The sequence below is a fragment of the Capra hircus genome (genome assembly GCF_001704415.2).
Source record: "Capra hircus breed San Clemente chromosome X unlocalized genomic scaffold, ASM170441v1, whole genome shotgun sequence".
NCBI lineage: Eukaryota > Metazoa > Chordata > Mammalia > Artiodactyla > Bovidae > Capra > Capra hircus.
In genome coordinates, this window is record NW_017189517.1 from 39,530,679 (window position 1) to 39,551,502 (window position 20,824).

The 20,824-nt window shown below is 38.5% G+C and overlaps 1 protein-coding gene across 1 annotated transcript in view; it reads left to right on the top strand.

The window, feature by feature from the left end:
• IL1RAPL2 (interleukin 1 receptor accessory protein like 2) overlaps positions 1-20,824 on the top strand; it is a 1,078,037-nt gene that overhangs the window by 1,031,612 nt on the left and 25,601 nt on the right. Inside the window, exon 7 of the mRNA XM_018044315.1 lies at positions 16,203-16,348. Coding sequence (XP_017899804.1) covers positions 16,203-16,348 — 146 coding nt within the window. The remainder of the gene's footprint in view (positions 1-16,202; positions 16,349-20,824) is intronic.

Here is a 20,824-nt window from a genome sequence, read left to right on the forward strand (position 1 = left end):
TCATTTTTTTAGAGAAAGAAACTGGTCCTCAAAGAGCCAGTAGTAGGTAGAATGGTACAAAGTAGCAAATTTTCCACTACCAAAAAGCACAGAGCTATGTTTCATGATTAAGGGTAGTAGTTATATGAGCCTAAGATAATTATTTCCTGTCTCCCATACATGACTAGTTGGACTTTTTAAAAAATAAACAGATTTACTGGCACATAATTGACATACAATAAACACACAGTTTAGAGTATACAATCTGTAAGGACTGATTGATAAATGTATCTACCTATGAAACCATCACCATGGTCAAGATATTGAACGTATAAATTACCCACAAGTTTCCTGGTACCCCTTGTTAATGCCCCTCTTCTTTCAAAAACACTCATCTTTCTGTCACTATCAATCAGTTTGCATTTTATAGTCTTATATAAACAGAATCATGTTGTATATATTCTTTTCTTAAAAATGACTGTTTTGAGATTTATCTGTCTTGTTACATGTATCAGTAGTTCACTATTTTTATTGCTCAGTAGTATTTTGTTATACGGATGTAAACAGTTTGGTTATTCATTCACTTGTTGATGGACATTTGGGTTGTTTTTAGTTTGAGGTCTATTACAGATAAAGCTGCTCTGGACATACATGTTTGCGTCTTTGTTTGCATATATATTTCCCTTATTCTTGGATAAATATCTAGACATATAATTGATGACTTAGATAGTCATATACTTTAACTGTATTAATTCTTTGTAAGCTTTTTCTTTTGGAAAAACTTTTTTTAGAATAATTTTAGATTTACAGAAAAATTATAAAGATAGTGTCCTCTTCTCTCTGGGTGCTATAAATTTCACAGATTGAATGGGTTAAACAACATTTATTTATCATATTTCTAGAGACTTGGAAGTCCAAAATCAAGCCACCAGCACATTCAGTAGCTGATGAGGGCCCACCTCTTGGTTGATAGTTGGCCTTTTCCCTACTGTATCCTCACTGGGCCTCGCATGGCAAAAGAGGCCAGAGAGCTCTCTGGAGTGTCTTTTATAAGGGCTGCTGCTGCTGGTGCTAAGTCACTTCAGTCGTGTCCAACTCTGTGAGACCCCATAGACAGCAGCCTGCCAGGCTCCCCCATCCCTGGGATTCTCCAGGCAAGAATATTGGAGTGGGTTGCCATTTCCTTCTTCAATGCATGAAAGTGAAAAGTCAAAGTGAAGTCGCTCAGTTGTGTCCGACTCTTAGCGACCCCATGGACTGCAGCCCGCCAGGCTCCTCCGCCCATGGGATTTTCCAGGCAAGAGTACTGGAGTGGGGTGCCATTGGCACTAATCTTAATTCATTGCAGTCTCTGTTGGCTCAGTGGTAAAGTATCCGCCTGCCAATCAGGAGACATAGGTTCAATTCCTGGGTCAGGAAGATCCCCTGGTGAAGGAAATGACAACCCACTCCAGTATTCTTGCCTGGATAATCCCATGGAGAGAGGAGCCAGATGGGCTACCGTCCATGGGGTCACATAAGAGTCAGATATGACACGGCGACTAAACACAATAAATCTCATTCATTAGAGCACCTTTCTCATGAACTAAGCACCTCCCCAGAGCCTCGCCTTCTAGTACGATCCCATTAGGGGGTTAGGATTTCAACAAATGAATTGGGGAAGGAAGAATAAACATTCAGTTTATAGCAGATCATATAGAAAGTTTGTATATACCTCCAATACCCAGTTCTTCTTGTTATTAGCATCTTAAGTTACTATGGTATTTTTGTTAAAATTAAAGAACCAAAATTGATACATTATTATTAACTTAAGTTAATATTTCTCTCAAATGTCCTTATTTTTTTACTTTTGCATGCTCAGTCACTCAGTCATGTCCAACTCTCTGCATCTCCAGGGACTGTAGCCCGCCAGGCTCTTCTGTCCATGGGATTTCCCAGGCAAGAATACTGCAGTGGGTTGCCATTTCCTTCTCCAAGAGATCTTGACCCAGGGATTGAACCCACATCTTCTGCATCTCCTGCATAGGCAGGTGGATTCTTCACCACTAAGCCACCTGGGCAGCCTTCTAACTATCCTCTTTTTCTCCAGGATTATCTAACTTTTTAAGAATCTGCTAAACTACACTCAAACGTGGTTATACCACTTCACAAAAGAAAAGTTAGGCCGTGCAGTTGCTCTAGCAGCAAATAACTAGAGTAGTGGGAGACAAAGCACACATATGTGAAATAGTTTAATCCAATCCTAGACATTATATTAAGTACAAAATTAATCAACCAAGTATTAAGTGCTATAGGAAGTCAATCTTTCAGGACTTGCAAAACGTCATTGTTTATTTCATTCTGTTACATCCTCTTTTCCACCATCTGCAACCCTTCCTATAACAAAGGGTACATACCTATATTTGCAGGGGAGGAAAGTAACATGGAATTTGTTTTGAAAATTTCACAAAACCTTACCAGCTAACTAGAGAATGCCAACAAAGAGGCAGGGAATCCTGGCCAAGAGAAACACACAGTCAGCCATTTTGTAATATTAATTATATGATCTACGATCTATTTGGGAGCTTGTGTGGGTGTGGGAATTCCTTCAGGCTATGGCCATTTATGCTAACACACAAGTTAATTACTAGATTCTGTCTTCTGGCTTCCAAAACCAATGTCCTTGAAAGAAGATTTTTATACCACATGGTGGATTGAAACAAATCTGGTAGCTTTATCAAACATAGTTGCTAATCATACCATTTAGCTCCACCAAGAAAAGATCTGCATTCTTTCATAGCCCACGTGTATTCTCCAAAGGGAACAGTTCTGACAGCAGAATGCTGAAGATGTTAAGTAGAAGATTCCCCTCAAAAGAATTTCTGCAAGCAAAATTTCCGTCTGGATGCATGGTTCTACCTCAGGGTATTGTATTTGTTTCATATTTTAATTGAATCACATCTTTTGTGTTGTGCATATATGTCAGAAGTGCACTACCCACTAGTTCTAAGAAGTGGGAATGTAAATAAATTGCTTTCAAGCAGTTAACTTATGGAGAAGCCACCACCATACAATGGATCTGGCAAGACTAACCGCACTGCCTAGGTTCTCCATTGCCTGGGCAACAGCTTGAACTTGAAGTGTGTGTTGTACACTTTTTATCTCTTACTATTGCCTCAGAGGAGTAGAGACTTTGAAGAAAAAAAAATCTACCTAAGGAAAAAGCTTGGCTATTTATCAAAGGCTTGATGAAATAATGTTACTCAGACTATAGTCAGTACAGCCTCTTTATTCAGCAGTTCCCTTGTAGTTCGACTAGCATATTTGATCAAATCCTGACCAGGCTTTTGGAGTTCTCACTGTTTTCTGGGTTACTCTGGCCACCATAGTTACTTGTATCTCCTTACTTGCAACCTATTACCAGAGATTCAAACTCCACTCTAGGCATACAGATTCCCCTTTATCTCCTGTTAGGCAGAAATTGGCATAGCCCTAACAAAGTCTATGATGTTGCTAAGAGATTGAGCCCTAAGAAAATTTGAACCTAAATCTAGTATCAAATCACAGCTGCCAGCCTATCAAACTATATCACAGCCTTTCCACAGACTCCAAAAGATGTCATCTGTAGGGATGTTAAGGGAATTTTGCATGAGCAGTAGCATAAACTGCAACTGTGAAGAATTGGTTATTTTTACCTACCATTTTAAAGTCCTTGCAACAAGCTGCTCTCTACAAGCTCCGTGTCTATTTAGACAAATCAAATAATTACTTGGAGGAGAGCCAGTAGAAACTATCATTAGGAGAGGACTTCCTAATTTCTGTCCCTCTGTTTAAAGTTAATGGGAACAGCTTGTGAAGTAGGATAAGAGAGTTCATGAAAAGGAGCAGTCTTTGGGTATGAGCATTCTAGCAAGGCCATCCCAGTTCCACACCTTTACATAATTTCCTTTTGATTAATCTTACCAGAGACTTGAGAATTAAAAAAAATTGCAGCGAGGTATATATTCCACAGTTCTAATAAAAAATGCCAGAGAAATTGAACTAATCCTATTAAACAAGAAATAATAGTCTTTAAGCTTCCCTGCAGGGTTGTGAATTGCATCTGATTGTCGATGGAGACTGCATGAATTTCAGTGCAATTGCTTTGCTCCAATGGAGAGTAATTTTCTATTATAAATTTCACTTTACAAATCTCCCTATCAATAGCTAATGTTTTTCCCCCAGGAAATACCATAAAACAAGTTTACCAAATCTTTTATAATTCTTGACCTGGAAAACGTATTCAATTTATCTTAAGGCTTTTCAGACAAGATTGCTAAAATGCAAATAATACAATTTACTTTCAGTTCCTAAAAGTCTGTAAGTTGAATATGGACTTTGTAAGTTCTGTTTTTTTCATTCGTGCTTCTAGCACTGTCCAGCCTTCTGTTTCCATCCATTTTTAACCTTAATGTATACATTTCTTGAGTGAGTCAAATACTCTTTAACAAAGGAGGGAATGGAATACAGGTATGAAAGGATTTTATTCTTAAAATAGGGTGAGTCTATGCTAAAGACACAAAATAACCTGTTAACATCTCACCAATTTAAACAAATAATATGGAGCTGTGAATATAATTTTTTGCCACACAGCCCAAGGCAAAATAAAGGGGTCTGTTTTGACAACTTTCCATCATGCTTGTTCAGCGCCTTAAAACATCCCCACCTGCTCTGGCTGCCTCCAAACTGAGTTTAAAATGTCACAAAACAACCCCCAAACACGCACATCATCTCTTCTTTTCTTCCAATCTCAGTTCATCCCACTGGAAGAAGGAATAATAACTGATCACTTTGCCTTTGATTTAAATCAGTTTCAAATCTTATCACACCTATTTGTAAGTATAGATTTTGTAAATCATGAGGAGGCTTCAGTGGAAAGGTAAACTTCATAAGCAGAATGCTGCTGCTAAGTCGCTTCAGTTGTGTCCAGCTCTGTGCGACCCGAGATGGGAGCCCACCAGGCTCCCCCGTCCCTGGGATTCTCCAGGCAAGAACACTGGAGTGGGTTGCCATTTCCTTCTCCAATGCATGAAAGTGAAAAGTCAAAGTGAAGTCGCTCAGTTGTGCCCCACTTCGCGACCCCATGGACTGCAGCTTACCAGGCTCCTCCATCCATGGGATTTTCCAGGCGAGAGTACTGGAGTGGGTTGCCATCACCTTCTCCACATAAGCAGCTTAGTTTTACCCAAAGGCAACCTAACGGTCACTTATATGAAGAATGATTTTTGATTAGCTATTCACAGCTACTATTCACAGCTTCACTTCCACAGTGGGTCTTAACCTTGACCTAGGCATAAAATATTTAAAACCTGCCTAAGACATATTTGTTCTCTCTCTTCATTTACTAAACAGATTATAGATGCCTAGTCTCAAATATGGTGTTTTGTGTTATAAGCTGCTCTATACAAGAACATATAATTAGTAAATAATAATACTAATTCCTTCATGTTTTTATACTACACAGTATATTGCAAAAATTTTGACATCCTAAATTACATTGAATTTTTATAACATTTGAAATAAATCATATCAGTTTATTTTACACATAAAAAATCTGAAGTTTAGAGACTGAGAAAGAGCAGTTCTTGGGCAGTTGATTCACAGTTCCAATGGAGCTAGAATGACTTTATCAGAACACAGCTAGCAAGAATCCTCAATTGCTCAGAATTATTTCTTGTAGTCCACACTTAGGATATAAAGAGCCAAAACCTGCTCGGGACTGAAAGAGTAAAAATTAGTTTGGACTGAGAATAAGCAGTCCAGCTATTAATCAGGCTGGGAGGACAGACAGATAAAGCCAGCTGCAAAGTTAACAGAAAACAGTTTCTCCCAAGGTTGTGAAGCAGTTGTAATGACCCCCACCTCTTTTGAGTGACTACTGCTTTTTTCTCAGTGATCCTCAGACCTGCTTTGCTATTGTTATATTCCTTGGAATACCCAATTAGTAGACCACCTCCACCTCATGACAATACACAATTCCTACTGAATCCTCCCCCATCCCCACCAACTGCCTCAGAAGCTGCAATTAATTCAGAAATTATCCCTGCTTTTTTAGACCATTTTCAATCTTTTGTGAGAACCTAAACATTACAACAATTCTTTCTTCTTCCTTCAATCAAGAAACAACCCACAGGTCCTCTGGAGCATTCCTACCACAGTGGATCCAATCAATAAATCTTTTGTTTGTGTCAGCCTATGAATTTGATCCTGGTCTTTGACTAATAAGGCTTTAACAGGATTTTTTTTTTAAAGCAAATGACACTAAAATAAAGATTTTGTTTATTTAAGAGGGTTTTTTTTTTAAAAATCTCCTATTAATGACATTCTTAATTATTCCTAGATAATTATTACTCATACTCAGAATAAAGACACAGAGACTTGCAACATATCTAGTCATCAAAGGAGGATTCAACTTGGTTTAAGGGACTATTTACAATGAAGAGACACTGGAACAGCACATACAACTCAATATAAAACAAAAACAATTCAATTAAAAAATGAGCAGAAAACATGAATAGACATTTTTCAAAAGAGGAAATGCAGAAGGCCAACAGGCACATGACGATATGCTAAACAACATTAATCATCAGGGAAATGCAAAACCCACAATGAAAGATCACCTTACACCTGATAGAATGGCTCTTATCAAAAAGAACACAAAAAATGTTGGTGAGGATGTGAAGGAAAAGGAACCCTAGTACACTGTTGGTGGGATTGTCAATTGCTGCAGCCAGTGTGGAAAAATATGGAGGTTCCTCAAAAAACTAAAAAGAGAACTACCCTATGATCCAAGAATGACAGGTTTTATTTTATTTTGGAGGAGTCAGTTCTCTTTCCTCTATTTCATGTGTGACTTAAAAAAATTCCAGTTTTATTGAGGTATGATTGATGGATAAAAGTTGTATATATTTAAGGTATACAATGTAGTGTTTTGGTATATGTATACATTGTGAAAAGATTGTCACATTCAACTAATTAACATATCCATCACCACACAGTTATCATGTGTGTGTATGTGGTAAAAACACTTGAGATTTACTCTCCTCTCAAAATTCAAGGATACAGTACAGTATCATTGAATAGTCACCATGCTATACATTAGGTACTCTGAAAGGACTCATCTTATAATTGAAAGTTTGTACTCTTTGACCAGCATTTCCCCATTTCATCCACTGAGCAGCATCTCCCTATTTCTTCTACCCTCCAGCTCCTGATTCTTTAGATCACCATTCTGTTACTATTAGTTTGACTTTTCGAGAGTCCATATATAAGTAATATCAGACAATACTTTTCAGTATTTTTCATTCTCTGTCAATTTATTTCACTTAGCATAATATTCTCCAAATTCCCCTGCTGCTGCTGCTAAGTCGCTTTAGTCGTGCCCAACTCTGTGCGACCCCATAGACGGCAGCCCACCAGGCTCCCCCGTCCCTGGGATTCTCCAGGCAAGAACACTGGAGTGGGTTGCCATTTCCTTCTCCAATGCAGGAAAGTGAAAAGTGAAAGTAAAGTGGCTCAGTCGTGTCCGGCCCTTAGTGACCCCATGGACTGTACCCTACCAGGCTCCTCCTTCCATGGGATTTTCCAGGCAAGAGTACTGGAGTGGGGTGCCATTGCCTTCTCCGCCAAATTCCCCTATGTAGTTACAAATTGCAAGATTTTCTCTTTTTTGAGTCTGAACAATATTCTATTGTACATATAAACCACATATTCTTTTTCTGTTTACCTACTGATAAACATTAGTTTCCATATCTTGCCTAACATGAATAATGCTGAAATGAACATGAGAAGGCAAATATCTTTTTGAGATCCTTATTTCATTTCCTTTGATATATGCCTAAAAGTGAGATTGCTGAATCATATGGTAGTTCTACTCTAAATTTTTGGAAGAATCTCTGTACTGTTTTCCATAGTGGTTGCACGTTAGTTTAAAGGGTTCCCTTTTCTCCACATTCTTGCCAGTATTTCTGGTAATAACCATTCTAACAGATTTGAGATGACTACATTGTGATTTTGATTTGCATTTCCCTCATGATAGTGAATTTGAGCACCTTTTCATATATTTGTTGGATATTTGTATGCCTTCTTTCGAGAAATGTCTGTTTAGGTCCTTAGCTCATTTTTTTCAAACAAGTTGTCTGTGTGTCTGCTTGTTTTTTATATTGAGTTATAAAAAGGTCTTTATATATTTTGGATATTAGCCCTTTATCAAATATATGGTTTGCAAACATTTTATTCCATTCTCTAGGTTACATTTTCACTCTCATTTTATAGAGGTATAATTGACATACACCATTATATTAGTTAAGCTCACATAGTTAACATAATTAACTCTTTTTAAAAACGTGGTGAGAATGTATAAGATCTAATCTCAGCAACATGATTCAACATAGTTTTGGAAGTTTTAGCCACAGCATTCAGAGAAGAAAAAGAAAACTATAAAACACTAATGAACGAAATCAATGAGGACACAAATAGATGGAGAAATATACCATGTTCATGGATGGGAAGAACCAATATAATGAAAATGAGTATACTACCCAAAGCAATCTAAGAGTCAATGCAATCCCTATCAAGCTACCAACAGTATTTTTCAGAGAACTAGAACAAATAATTTCACAATTTGCATGGAAATACAAAAAACCTCGAATAGCCAAAGCAATCTTGAGAAAGAAGAATGGGACAGGAGGAATCAACCTGCCTGACTTCAGGCTATACCACAAAGCTACAGTCATCAAGACAATATGGTACTGGCACAAAGACAGAAACATAGATCAATGGAACAAAATAGAAAGCCCAGAGATAAATCCATGCACCTATGGACACCTTATCTTTGACAAAGGAGGCAAGAATATACAATAGAGAAAAGACCATCTCTTTAACAAGTGGTGCTGGGAAAACTGGTCAACCACCTGTAAAAGAATGAAACTAGAACACTTTCTAACACCATACACAAAAATAAACTCAAAATGAACTAAAGATCTAAATGTAAGACCAGAAACTATAAAACTCCTAGAGGAAAACATAGACAAAACACTCTCTGACATACATCACAGCAGGATCCTCTATGACCCACATCCCAGAGTAATGGAAATAAAAAGAAAAATAAACAAATGGGACCTAATTAAACTTAAAAGCCTTTGCACAATGAAGGAAACTATAAGCAAGGTGAAAAGACAGCCTTCAGAATGGGAGAAAATAATAGCAAACAAAGCAATGGACAAATAATTAGTTTCAAAAATATACAAGTAGCTCCTACAACTCAATTCAAGAAAAATAAATAGCCCAATCAAAAAATGGACCAAAGAAAGAAACAGAGATTTCTCCAAAGAAGACATACAGATGGCTAACAAACACAGGAAAAGATGCTCAACATCACTCATTATCAGAGAAATACAAATCAAAACCACAATGAGGTACCATCTCACACCGGTCAGAATGGCTGCTATCCAAAGTCTACAAACAATAAATGCTGGAGAGGGTGTGGAGAAAAGGGAACACTCTTACACTGTTGGTGGGAATGCAAAATAGTATAGCCACTATGGAAAACAGTGTGGAGATTCCTTGAAAACTGGAAATAGAACTGCCATACAACCCAGCAATCCCACTGCTGGGCATACACACCAAGGAAACCAGAATTGAACGAGATACATGTACCCCAATGTTCATCGCAACACTATTTATAATAGTTAGGATATGGAAGCAATCTATATGTCCATCAGCAGATGAATGGATAAGAAAGCTGTGGTACATATACACAATGGAATATTACTCAGCCATTAAGAAGAATACATTTGAATCAGTTCTAATGAGAGGGATGAAACTGGAGCCTATTATACAGAGTGAAGTAAGCCAGAAAGAAAAACACCAATACAGTATACTAATGCATATAGAAGGAAATTAGAAAGATGGTAATGATAACCCTATATGCAAGACAGCAAAGGAGACACAGATGTAAAGAACAGTCTTTGGACTCTGTGGGAGAAGGTGAACATGGGATGGATTTGAGAGAATGGCATTGAAATATGTATATTATTATATGTGAAACAGATCGCCAGTCCCGGTTCGATGCATGAGACAGGGTGCTCAGGGCTGGTGCACTGGGATGACCCAGAGGGATAGGATAGGGAGGGAGGTGGGAGGGGGGTTCAGGATGGGGAACACATGTACACCCATAGCTGATTCATGTGAATGCATGGCAAAATCCACTATAATATTGTAAAGTATTTAGCCTCCAATTAAAATAAATTAATTAAAAATAATCTCAGCAACATTCAAGATTACAATATCATGTTACTGAGTATAGTCACCATGCTATATATCAGATCCTCAAAACTTTGTACAACTGCTTTTATTGCTATTATTATTTTAAATAAGCTGTTACCTGTTAGATTAATTATGAATAGGAAAAGTAAGACATTTTACCTTTCTTCACTCCTATCTCTTCTTTCATTATGAAGATCCAAATTTGACCTGTTTCATTTTCATTTTCCCTTAAGAATTTCTTTTAACATTTTTTTACAGTGCAGGTCTACTTGTAACAAATTCCCTCACTTTTTATTTGTCTGAAAAAGTCTTTATTTCTCCTTCACATTGGAAGGAAAAATGGATACAATATTCTAGGTTGGTTGTAAATTTATTTGAACACTTTCAATATTCCACTCCACTCTGTTCTTGCTTATATAGTTCCTAAAGATCTGTTTCTTATTCTTATTCCTCTATAGGTAAGTTTTTTTCTCCCTCTGAATCATTTCAAGATTTTTCTCTCATTTTTTCCCACTTTTTACAGTTAGAATATGATCTGTCAAGATGTAGCTTTTAAAATATTTACTCTGCTTGATATTCTCTGAACTTCCTGCATCTGTGCTCTGGTATCTTTGGAAAATTCTCAGTTACTATTACGTCTTATATTTCTATTGTTCCTTTCTCTTTCATAGTTTGGTGTTTTGTATTTTGGTAACATAGGGGCAGGAGGAGAAGGGGACAACAGAGGATGAGATGGCTGGATGGCATCACCGACTCGATGGACATAAGTCTGGGTAAACTCCAGGAGTTGGTGATGGACAGGGAGGCCTGGTGTGCTGTGAATCATGGGGTTGCAGAGTCGGACACAACTGAGCAACTGAACTGAACATAGATTATATGTACATTACTCCTTTTGTAGTTATACCTCTGGTGTTCAATATTTTGTTCCTTTTTTGCCATGTTCTCTTCTCTTTGCATTTCAGTTTAGGAGATTTCTGTTGACTGTCTTCAAGATCTCTTATTCTTTCTTTGGCCACATCCAGTCTATTAATGGCCCATGAAAGGCACTGTTTATTCCTATTACAATGTCTGTTTTCTAGCATTTCCTTTTGATTCCTTCTTAGAATTTCCATTTTTCAGGTTATATTACCAATCTATTGTTTATACTGTTCACTTTTTCCATTGGAGTCTAACTTATTAATCATGGTTATTTTATATTCTCATTCTGATCATTCTCTGCCATATATGAGTATGGTTCTGATGGTAGTGTTGTCTTTTCAAAACTTTTTCTTTTTAATATGTCTTATTTTTTTGTTTAAAAACCAGATGTAACATATCAGATAAAAGGAATTGAAGTAAACATGTCTTTAAAGTAAGATTTTATGTTTATGTGGCTAGGAGTTAAGCTGTGTTTCCTGTTTTCTGTAGTTGTAGGTATTCAGTTCAGTCACTCAGTCATGCCTGACTCTTTGCAACCCCATGAATCGCAGCACACCAGGCCTCCCTGTCCATCACCAACTCCCGGAGCCTACCCAAACTCATGTCCATCGAGTCAGTGATGCCATCCAGCCATCTCATCGTGGGTCGTCCCCTTCTCCTCCTGCCCCCAATCCCTCCCAGCATCAGGGTCTTTTCCAATGAGTCAACTCTTCACATGAGGTGGCCAAAGTATTGGAGTTTCAGCTTCAGCATCAGTCCTTCCAATGAACACCCAGGACTGATCTCCTTTAGGATGGATTGGTTGGATCTCCTTGCAGTCCAAGGGACTCTCAAGAGTCTTCTCCAATACCATAGTTCAAAAGCATCAATTCTTTGCCACTCAGCTTTCTTCACAGTCCAACTCTCACATCCATACATGACCACTGGAAAAACCATAGCCTTGACTAGATGGACCTTTGTTGGCAAAGTAATGTCTCTGCTTTTTAATATACCATCTAGGTTGGTCATAAGTTTCCTTCCAAGGAGTAAGCATCTTTTAACTTCATGGCTGCAGTCACCATCTGTAGTGATTTTGGAGCCCCAAAAGATAAAGTCTGACACTGTTTCCACTGTTTCCCCATCTATTTCCCATGAAGTGATGGGACCAGATTCCATGATCTTCGTTTTCTGAATGTTGAGCTTTAAGCCAACTTTTTCACTCTCCTCTTTCACTTTCATCAAGAGGCTCTTTAGTTCCTCTTCACTTTCTGCCATAAGGGTGGTGTCATCTGCATGTCTGAGGTTATTGATATTTCTCCCGGCAATCTTGATTCCAGCTTGTGCTTCCTCCAGCCCAGCGTTTCTCATGATGTACTCTGCATAGATGTTAAATAAGCAGGGTGACGATATACAGCCTTGACGTACTCCTTTTCCAATTTGGAACCAGTCTATTGTTCCATGTCCAGGTCTAACTGTTGCAGGTGTAAAAGGCTAAAATTTCCTATAACGTACTTGTTTACGTCTCCACTGTTTCTTTCAGTTCTCCTAGAGACTGCTTCTGAAACAGGGTCTGAGCCTGGCCATTCTTTCATCTGAAAGCCCTTGACTGGTATGGTGGTAAATATTCTATAGCACTGTGATAAAGTCTTAGTCTTTCCATCAGCTTGTGCCTTCAGGCTCTGACCTTTACAAGTGCTTCTCAGCTTTCCTCCTTTTCTTAGATGAAACAGAAAGGCTTGAGGAGGCTGGAGTTAGATACTTCTCTTTCCTCCAGTTTCGGTAAAACTCGAAATTTAGGTAATTTAGGCTCTGCTAAAGAAGTTTCCCTTGAGGGCATGTCTTTGTTAAGAAGAAAGAGTGCTCTAGGCTCCTTTCAAGATAGTTGCCTTTCCCTCCTCCCTTGCCCAAAGGGTAAAGGAACATGTCTCTGATCTTCACCCTGAAACCCTGGACAGGCTCTTGGAAGCAAAGCTCATGAAAGTATGAGGCACCCCTAAGATTAGATCTCATGGAGTTTCGTTAACTTTCAAGCTAGTCCATACTAGCCCTACAGTGACTCATCAATTAATTGTTTTTTATTCGTATTGGTTCCTCTTCCTGGGTTTCTGCTCCCAGGGCACTGTGATTCTCAGTCTTTGCCTCACTATCTCAAATTCGCAGAGCAGGAGTTTGTCCTGTGACCTCAATTCTCTGATGGACTTAAGAAGAGTTGTTGGCTTCCATTTTGTTCACTTTTTTCTTGTTTTAAGGGTGAGAGTGAAAACTTCCAAACTTTTCTAGCATGACTTTTTAAATAATAGGTCTTAACAATAAAACTTTTAAAAGTAGTGATTTCTGTTACCTGAATTTAGTATTTTTTATATTGTCAGTATTCACTGTTGCCTATAACTTGCCTTCAATATTAACCCTTGGAGTGAGATACTTCTGAAGTTATTTGAAGTATATCACAGGATCCCCTCATTTGTATCCCCCATTCCAAAACCAGTCCCTTCAGTGTCAAACATTCTGCGAAAACCTATTTCTGTCTTCTCTCCTAGAAAATGCTTCCTTCTTCCTTTTGTTTAGGCAGAGTCTTCTTAAGCCATCTCCAGCTACTTCAGTAAATAATAGTCTGTAGTTGTTTTTTTGAAATTCCATTGTAAGCATGCCTATACCACCCTGTTTTACCTCATTCCTCCTATAATTTTTTCAGCTATGTAGATTTTGTCCCCTTGTTTAAAAGTTAATGCTGACTGGGAGCAGGCACCTGATCTTTTAATGCTTACATTTCTCTAACACCAGTATCTATCCCAGAGCTAGGCACTTAGGGGAATGACAAAGAATCATTGATAGATTGTTATATATCAGTATTTGTTAGGAAATTGTGACTGCTCTGCAGAGTGATTTATAGACGTAAACACCAACTTGCTCTTTAATTCCAAAAAAGCAAGTCCCCTCTATATTTTCAAAAGCTGATAATTAAGACACCTCATATATATTAATAGATGGATGAAGGATCATTTTTCAAATCCTCTCTCCAGATTCTTTCTGCAGCCTGTGAAGAGCTGTTTTTGGAAACTGCATTAGAAATGAAGAGGGAAAGGCTTGGTCTGGCGGGACAGGATCAGCTTTCTGCCTCATGCCTGGCAAAGGCTGTGGCTGCCCTACACGTGAAGCTTTAAATCAAATTTAATTTGTGGTGCTTAAGCAGCTTCTGGCATTAAAGGGGGTTATTCCATAGAGGGTCACACAGAACTAAAAAATTGCATATAGTGCGATTTGCACATAGCAGGGAGAAAATGGAGTAAAATTCAACATAAACTGTGAAGACAGTAAATTCCCATTTTTCCTTGTTTAGGTTTATGTTGGGATAGGGGAAAGAGAGGAGAACTGCAAGTTTAGCCAAGAAGAAAAATATTAATAGACTACCAGCAAAATACGATTAAGAAAATTCTTATACTAAGGAGATTTATTCAAGTTATAAATGCTAGTATTATAAACTCTCTGATATGTATGTTATTGGAAGGTAACAGAAATAGGGTTAATTTTAAAAATATGTATTGGGGATATAATCTGTGTTTAGGATTTCAGTATGGGGGAGTCTCAGATTCCAAGAACTCCCTTCCACCAACCCAACTTTAAGCCTTCCCTTTTCTCAGAGGGAATCCAGAAGAGATTCATCCAAGCCAAATTTAAGTATCAACATGTATAAATACAAATATATTTGGAGGAACCAAAGTTTAAACAGTTTCCCTTTGGATAATGAAATGTTGGTGTTTAATAACATTCATTTGCACTTGCATCTGCTATTTAATCTTAAAATCACTTTAAACCATTTTACCCCCACAACAAAGTTAAAGAGGGTAGGTATTTTTCCCAACTTAAAGATGAGTTATATTAAGGCGCCATTGAGTTAATTACTTTGTAAGAATCCAGCTTGAGCTTGTAAGTGGGAGGCCCATATTTATAACCCAGTTTTTGCTGAGTACAGTTGTCTTTTCCAACTTTATGCTAAATGCCAGTACATCAGAATGTTCTTCACTGCCTTCAGAACCAAGTATCCAAAAAGGAGATGAGAATTTCCCTCTTGCAAATTCATATATTTAACAACCTCACCCTAGACCTTAATGGCAGGCTTTCCACTACTTAGACTCACAATTTGCTCTTTCTCTGGTTGAAAGCAGGAGATAGAAAGTAAAAGTCAACAGGGTACCCACTTTCACTTCACCCAGGAGGCAGCTGGCCACTGGTGAGAATATAGCTCTCCAAAGAAACAAGAGATGCACCCCTCAGGAAAGTTTCCTGGCAACTCAGCTCCTCTGTGAAGAACAACTGTTACTGGCCATTCAAGACCCGTAACCTCACTTGAGAAAGCAAAAGGCAGGACTATGAAAAAAATACACATAAGGCAGTTTCTCTTGTGTGGGTAGGAGGGTGCGGAGGGAAGGAGAAAGACAAATGGTGAGCAATGTCGTGGAGGGGTGGGAAGCAGGGCCCTAGTAGTACGTTGGAGGATTAGGGGTATATGCCTGCATTGGACAAAAGGCAGGAGAAAGTAGAGAACAGTCTTCTTATTGATATTTGGGGATAGAATGCCACTAACCACCCTTGGTTTATTTCTTATAAAGCAATTCTTTTCAAGGCCCCCCTTTATAACTGTCTTACCCCCTGTCGTCAAAACTCTAACACAAACCCTACATTTCTACAGATTTTTCCCCTTCATGTCATGATGCAAAAATCCAGTTTGTTTTCATAAGCTCAGCTTAGAATATGGAGCCCAGTGTTTCCTCCTGTTTGCTACACAAATCATACTGGCTTCATTTATCAAAGCGTAGTGGAATGTTAATATTTCTTTTTGCCGAGTGAATTCCTCACTTTTTTCCTTTCCCATCTGATCTTCACATTAAAAGTCACTTTTTGTGTTTTCTTTCTGAAGTTTCTGCACATACACCCATCAGCCTACTGGAGACCTTAATGAGCTACATAACTATCTTCAGTCTTTGCATGACTGGGCTCTCCCCAGATCAAACCAATTTAGCCAAGAGTACTTTCCTTTATTTCAGGCTCCTCAAAGAGCATCTTGGAGAAAAAGAAGTTGAGCTGGCGCTCATCTTTGATTCAGTGGTGGAGGCTGACCTGGCGAATTATACCTGCCATGTGGAAAATCGAAACGGACGGAAACATGCCAGTGTCCTGCTGCGTAAAAAGGGTATCATTTTTATAACTGTTACTATCGTTGGTTTAGCTACGTAGTAACTGTTGAAGTCAGGTATGTTTCCTGGCCTGATTTTATTATCTAGTATAAATTTCTATTAATTATTCTTTTATTTTTAAGGAAAAATCTCTCTTTTGCTGTGGATATTACCATAAAATGCCTATGGTCTTTCATATCATTAGAAAATGGACAGATGACATGAAATACTGTTAAATTGTGTTAAATCCAGTGAGATTGCTGGGCCATATGGTAGTTTTGTTCCTATTTTTTAAAGGCATCTACATACTGTTCTCCATAGTAGTTGTACCAGTTTGCATTCCCACCAACAGTGTAAGAGAGACTCTGTGACAGCCTGGAGGGATGGGGTGGGAAGGAGGTGGGAGGCGGGTTCAGGATGGGGGGAACAAATGTATACCTATGGCCAAGTCATACTGATATATGGTAAAAAACCATCACAATATTGTAAAGTAATTTGCCTCCAATTGAAATAAATAAAAATTTTTAAAAATCGAGTGAGATGAAAAAATACCTTGGTTATAAGTATTACATAAAATTTGATGGGCATTGATATTTAAATTTTTCTCTATAGTTCACCTTCATCTTATATTGCTTAGATGAAATACTAGAGGTTTTACTATTAGATAAGAAACAATCACTTATTAAATTCCCTGTCTAGAATTATAGAAATAAGGACTAGTATCATAGAATATTTTACCATTGTTATAATGAAGATTATGAACAATATTTCATGAGATGACCTGGTGTTCAAGGCCTTTAGCAGGTGCATATAGTTTTAAATAGTTTGGCCTTTATGTAGATCACTCTCCAGAGATGACTCCATATGGGGTAGAAATTGCATATAATGGGCAAAGAAAATAAACTATAAATTTACAAATAAAAGAGAGAAAAGTAGACATAGGAATAACAATTCTGGCACCTGGAGCAGCTTCCGAGATTGGCTCTTGCCCTGCCACGACTCCTGATTACTGCAGAAGACAAAATACTTTCTGTATATGTGCACCTAGCGCAGGTTTTGTAAATGTAACTGAACAAATGTTCTCAGTGTTCTTCTAGTCTAGGCTACAGAGCAATAGAACAGATTCAATCAGCAAGGTCACTAGTTGTACCTTGTAGCCAAGATAGAATTTCTATTTTCCCACCAGCTCGAATACCTGACCTTGCCCAGCAGCTCTAGGAGAAGCAGAAATGTCATTAGTCTGAGAATAATGCTTTTATCTCTTTAGTACCATTTCTTACTATGCTGGACATGATTTTATTTTAAAACAATGGAGTGTTTAAGTATAGAGGAGTCTAACATGGACAGTGAAGAGACCCTGCTTCAGGAGATCCCAGTGCAGCCACTGACTTAGCTGCCTGCCTTAGTAGGACTAACTTGTCTGATTAGACAGCCTAAACCTTAGTTTCCTCATCTATAAAATAGGGGTAGTAATACCTACCTTGCAGAGTCACTTTGAGGTTCAAATAATAATGATATGATATGAAGTGTATCATGCTCAAAGTGTTATTAAATGGAATTTGTATGCACTTAGCAACCACTTGTCCACCTACATGAAAGGCAGACATTGATCATGTCCAAATAACCTTGTTGCAAGGATAGTTTTGTTCCTGTTCATCTCACTCTCATTTTAGGCTTAGAGATCCTCCAAGCCAGACTCGACTGCACCTAAGTATCCTCAGTAACTTGGGCAGTGTCTCACCACTAATAGGCACTTAGAATCCCTTCTGGCTAATGAAAGAATAATGTTCTCTTTTATTATTGAGGAGCATGTATAGCAAGCATTGTGTTAGGTATTAGGAAATAGACATCCTTAAGTCTGCATGGGGTTTATAGTCTGCAGGGCAGTGGGGGTACAAAGAAAGACAAACCTTACTCATGAAACAAAAAATTGCACAAAATATATGACGTGTTACAATTAAAAACTTTCTCAGAGGAAAAATAATGAGGAGGGTCTTATCATATAGTCAGTCAGTAGAGGTAGAAATAGCCTTGAGTTTTAAAATAAATCCATTTTCCTTTGATAAGTAAAGTTACCACTAGCTGCCCTTCACTTCCAATAATCTGACACTAGAAACCAAAGTACACTCTAAAACTGCTGCCTCCCCTGGCTTCTACAAGGAAATGTGTCTAAATCATGAATGACTGAGAATATTAATCCCCATCTTTCTAAACATTAGAGTTCCCCAGGTTTCAGGTCCCCTCTTCTCAGTCCCTAGATGATTTCATTCCATCTCCACCTCAGTTTTGCTCATGATTTATTTGCTGCCATCTCCCAAATTTGTCTTCAGCTTGGACTTCTCGCCTAATCTCCAGAGTTGTATTCCTTACTGCCTATTCCACAGCAATTCAAAAACTCCACTAGTAAGCATATCTAGTAGGCATATCAAGCTTCACTTGTCCCACACAGGATTCCTGATTTCTCCTCCCTATAAACTTGATCCTCCAGTTGCCTTCTCCATCTCCATCACCATCCTTCCAGTTGCTCAGGCCAAATATTCTTGGAGTCATCCTTGACTTTTTCTTTTCTATACTCACACATGCTTTATCTAGTTTAGCAGGAAGTTCAATGGCTATGCCTTTGCAACGCATCTACACTGAGCACTTTCCCCACCTTTATTGTTACCATCTAAGTCTGAGCCACCAGCATCAATTACCTGGCTCACTGCATTTCCCCCCTAACTGGTCTCCCCACTTGCCCTTTGTTCCCTTACAGTCTAATCTCAACACAGTATCTGGATTTATCCTTTAAATACTCAGGTCAGATCATATCATTTCTCTAGTCAGAACCATCCAATTACAGAACCTTCAGTTCCCTGGTAACTCAGTCGGTAAATAATCTGCCTGCAATGCAGGAGATGCGGGTTTGATCCATGGGTCTGGAAGGTCCCCTGGAGAAGGGAGTGGCTACCCACTCCAGTATTCTTGCCTGGGAAATCCCAAGGAAAGAGGAGCCTGGTGGGCCCCAGTCCATAGTATCACAAGAGTCAGACCTGATGTAGCAACTAACCACACCACCACCATGCTAATGAAACCCCAAATCTTTGCCATGCCTCCAAGACATTTCTGATCTCATTTTCTACCACAATCTGCCTTAAACTTTGCATACACTAGCCTCCTTTTTTTTTTAAATTTTAAAATCTTTAATTCTTACATGCGTTCCCAAACATGAACTTATTTCTCATGCTCACCAAGCATGGTCCTGGTTCCTGATCTTTGCACTTGCTACTTCCTCTGCCTGGAACACTCTTTCCCCAGCAGTTCCTATGACTCACTCGCTCTTTTCTTACAGGTCTCTGTTTAAATACTACCTATTCAATAGGCCTTTCCCTGGTCACTCTGTATAAGATAGTACTACCCAATCTCTTTCTTTAAAACATTCTTTTAGCCTTATTGAGTTAAAAAAAAAGTGAAAGTGTTAGTCACTCAGTCATGTCCGACTCTTTGTGACCCCATGTACTGTAGCCCACCAAGCTCCTCTGTCCATGGAATTATCCAGGCAAGAATGCTGGAGTGGGTAGCCATTCCTTTTCCAGGTGATCTTCCCTACCCTGGGATCAAACCCAGGTCTCTTGCATTGCAGGCAGGTTCTTTACCATCTGAGCCATCATATAAAACTGACAAACAAAATTGTAAGATATTTGAAGTGTACAACATGATGATTTGTACGTTGTGAAATGACTCCCCCCTCATTGAGTTAATTAACAATCACCTCACACATCTACCTTTTATTTCTGTGTGTGTGAGAACATTTAATTTCTACCTTCCTGGCAAATTTCAATGATACAATCCAGTGTTACCCACTATTGTCACCATATTATAGCTTGGCTCCTCCAACCATATTCACCTACTTGAAATCTGTGCCCTTTTACTAATCTCACCCTATTTTCTCCCTGACCCTCCATCCCCTGACAATCACTTTTCTCTTTTCTGTTTCTATGACTTCAACTTTAAAAAAATCCCACATATAAGTGATATCATACACTATATTTAGCTTTCTCTGTCTGCCTTATTTCACTTACCATAATGCACTCCAGGTTCATCCATGTTGTAGCAAATGACAAGAATCTCTTTCTTTATTAAGGCTGAATAATATTCTGTTGTGTGCTGTGCTTAGGCACTCGGTCGTGTCCGACTCTTTGTGACCCCAAGAACTATAGCCCACCAGGCTCCTCTGCCCATGGGGATTCTCCAGGCAAGAATACTGGAATGGGTTGCCATGTCCTCCTCCAGGGGATCTTCCCAACCCAGAGAGCAAACACAGGTCTCCCGCATTGCAGGTGAATTCTGTAGTATCTGAGCCACTTGGGGAAGCCTATTCCATTGTGTACATATGCCAAATTTTCTAGATCTATTCATCCATTAATGGACTACCCATCACATTCTTTTCCCTCTCACTTGGCTCTATTTCTGTTTACTTTATTTACTACTATCTGATATCATATTCCACATTT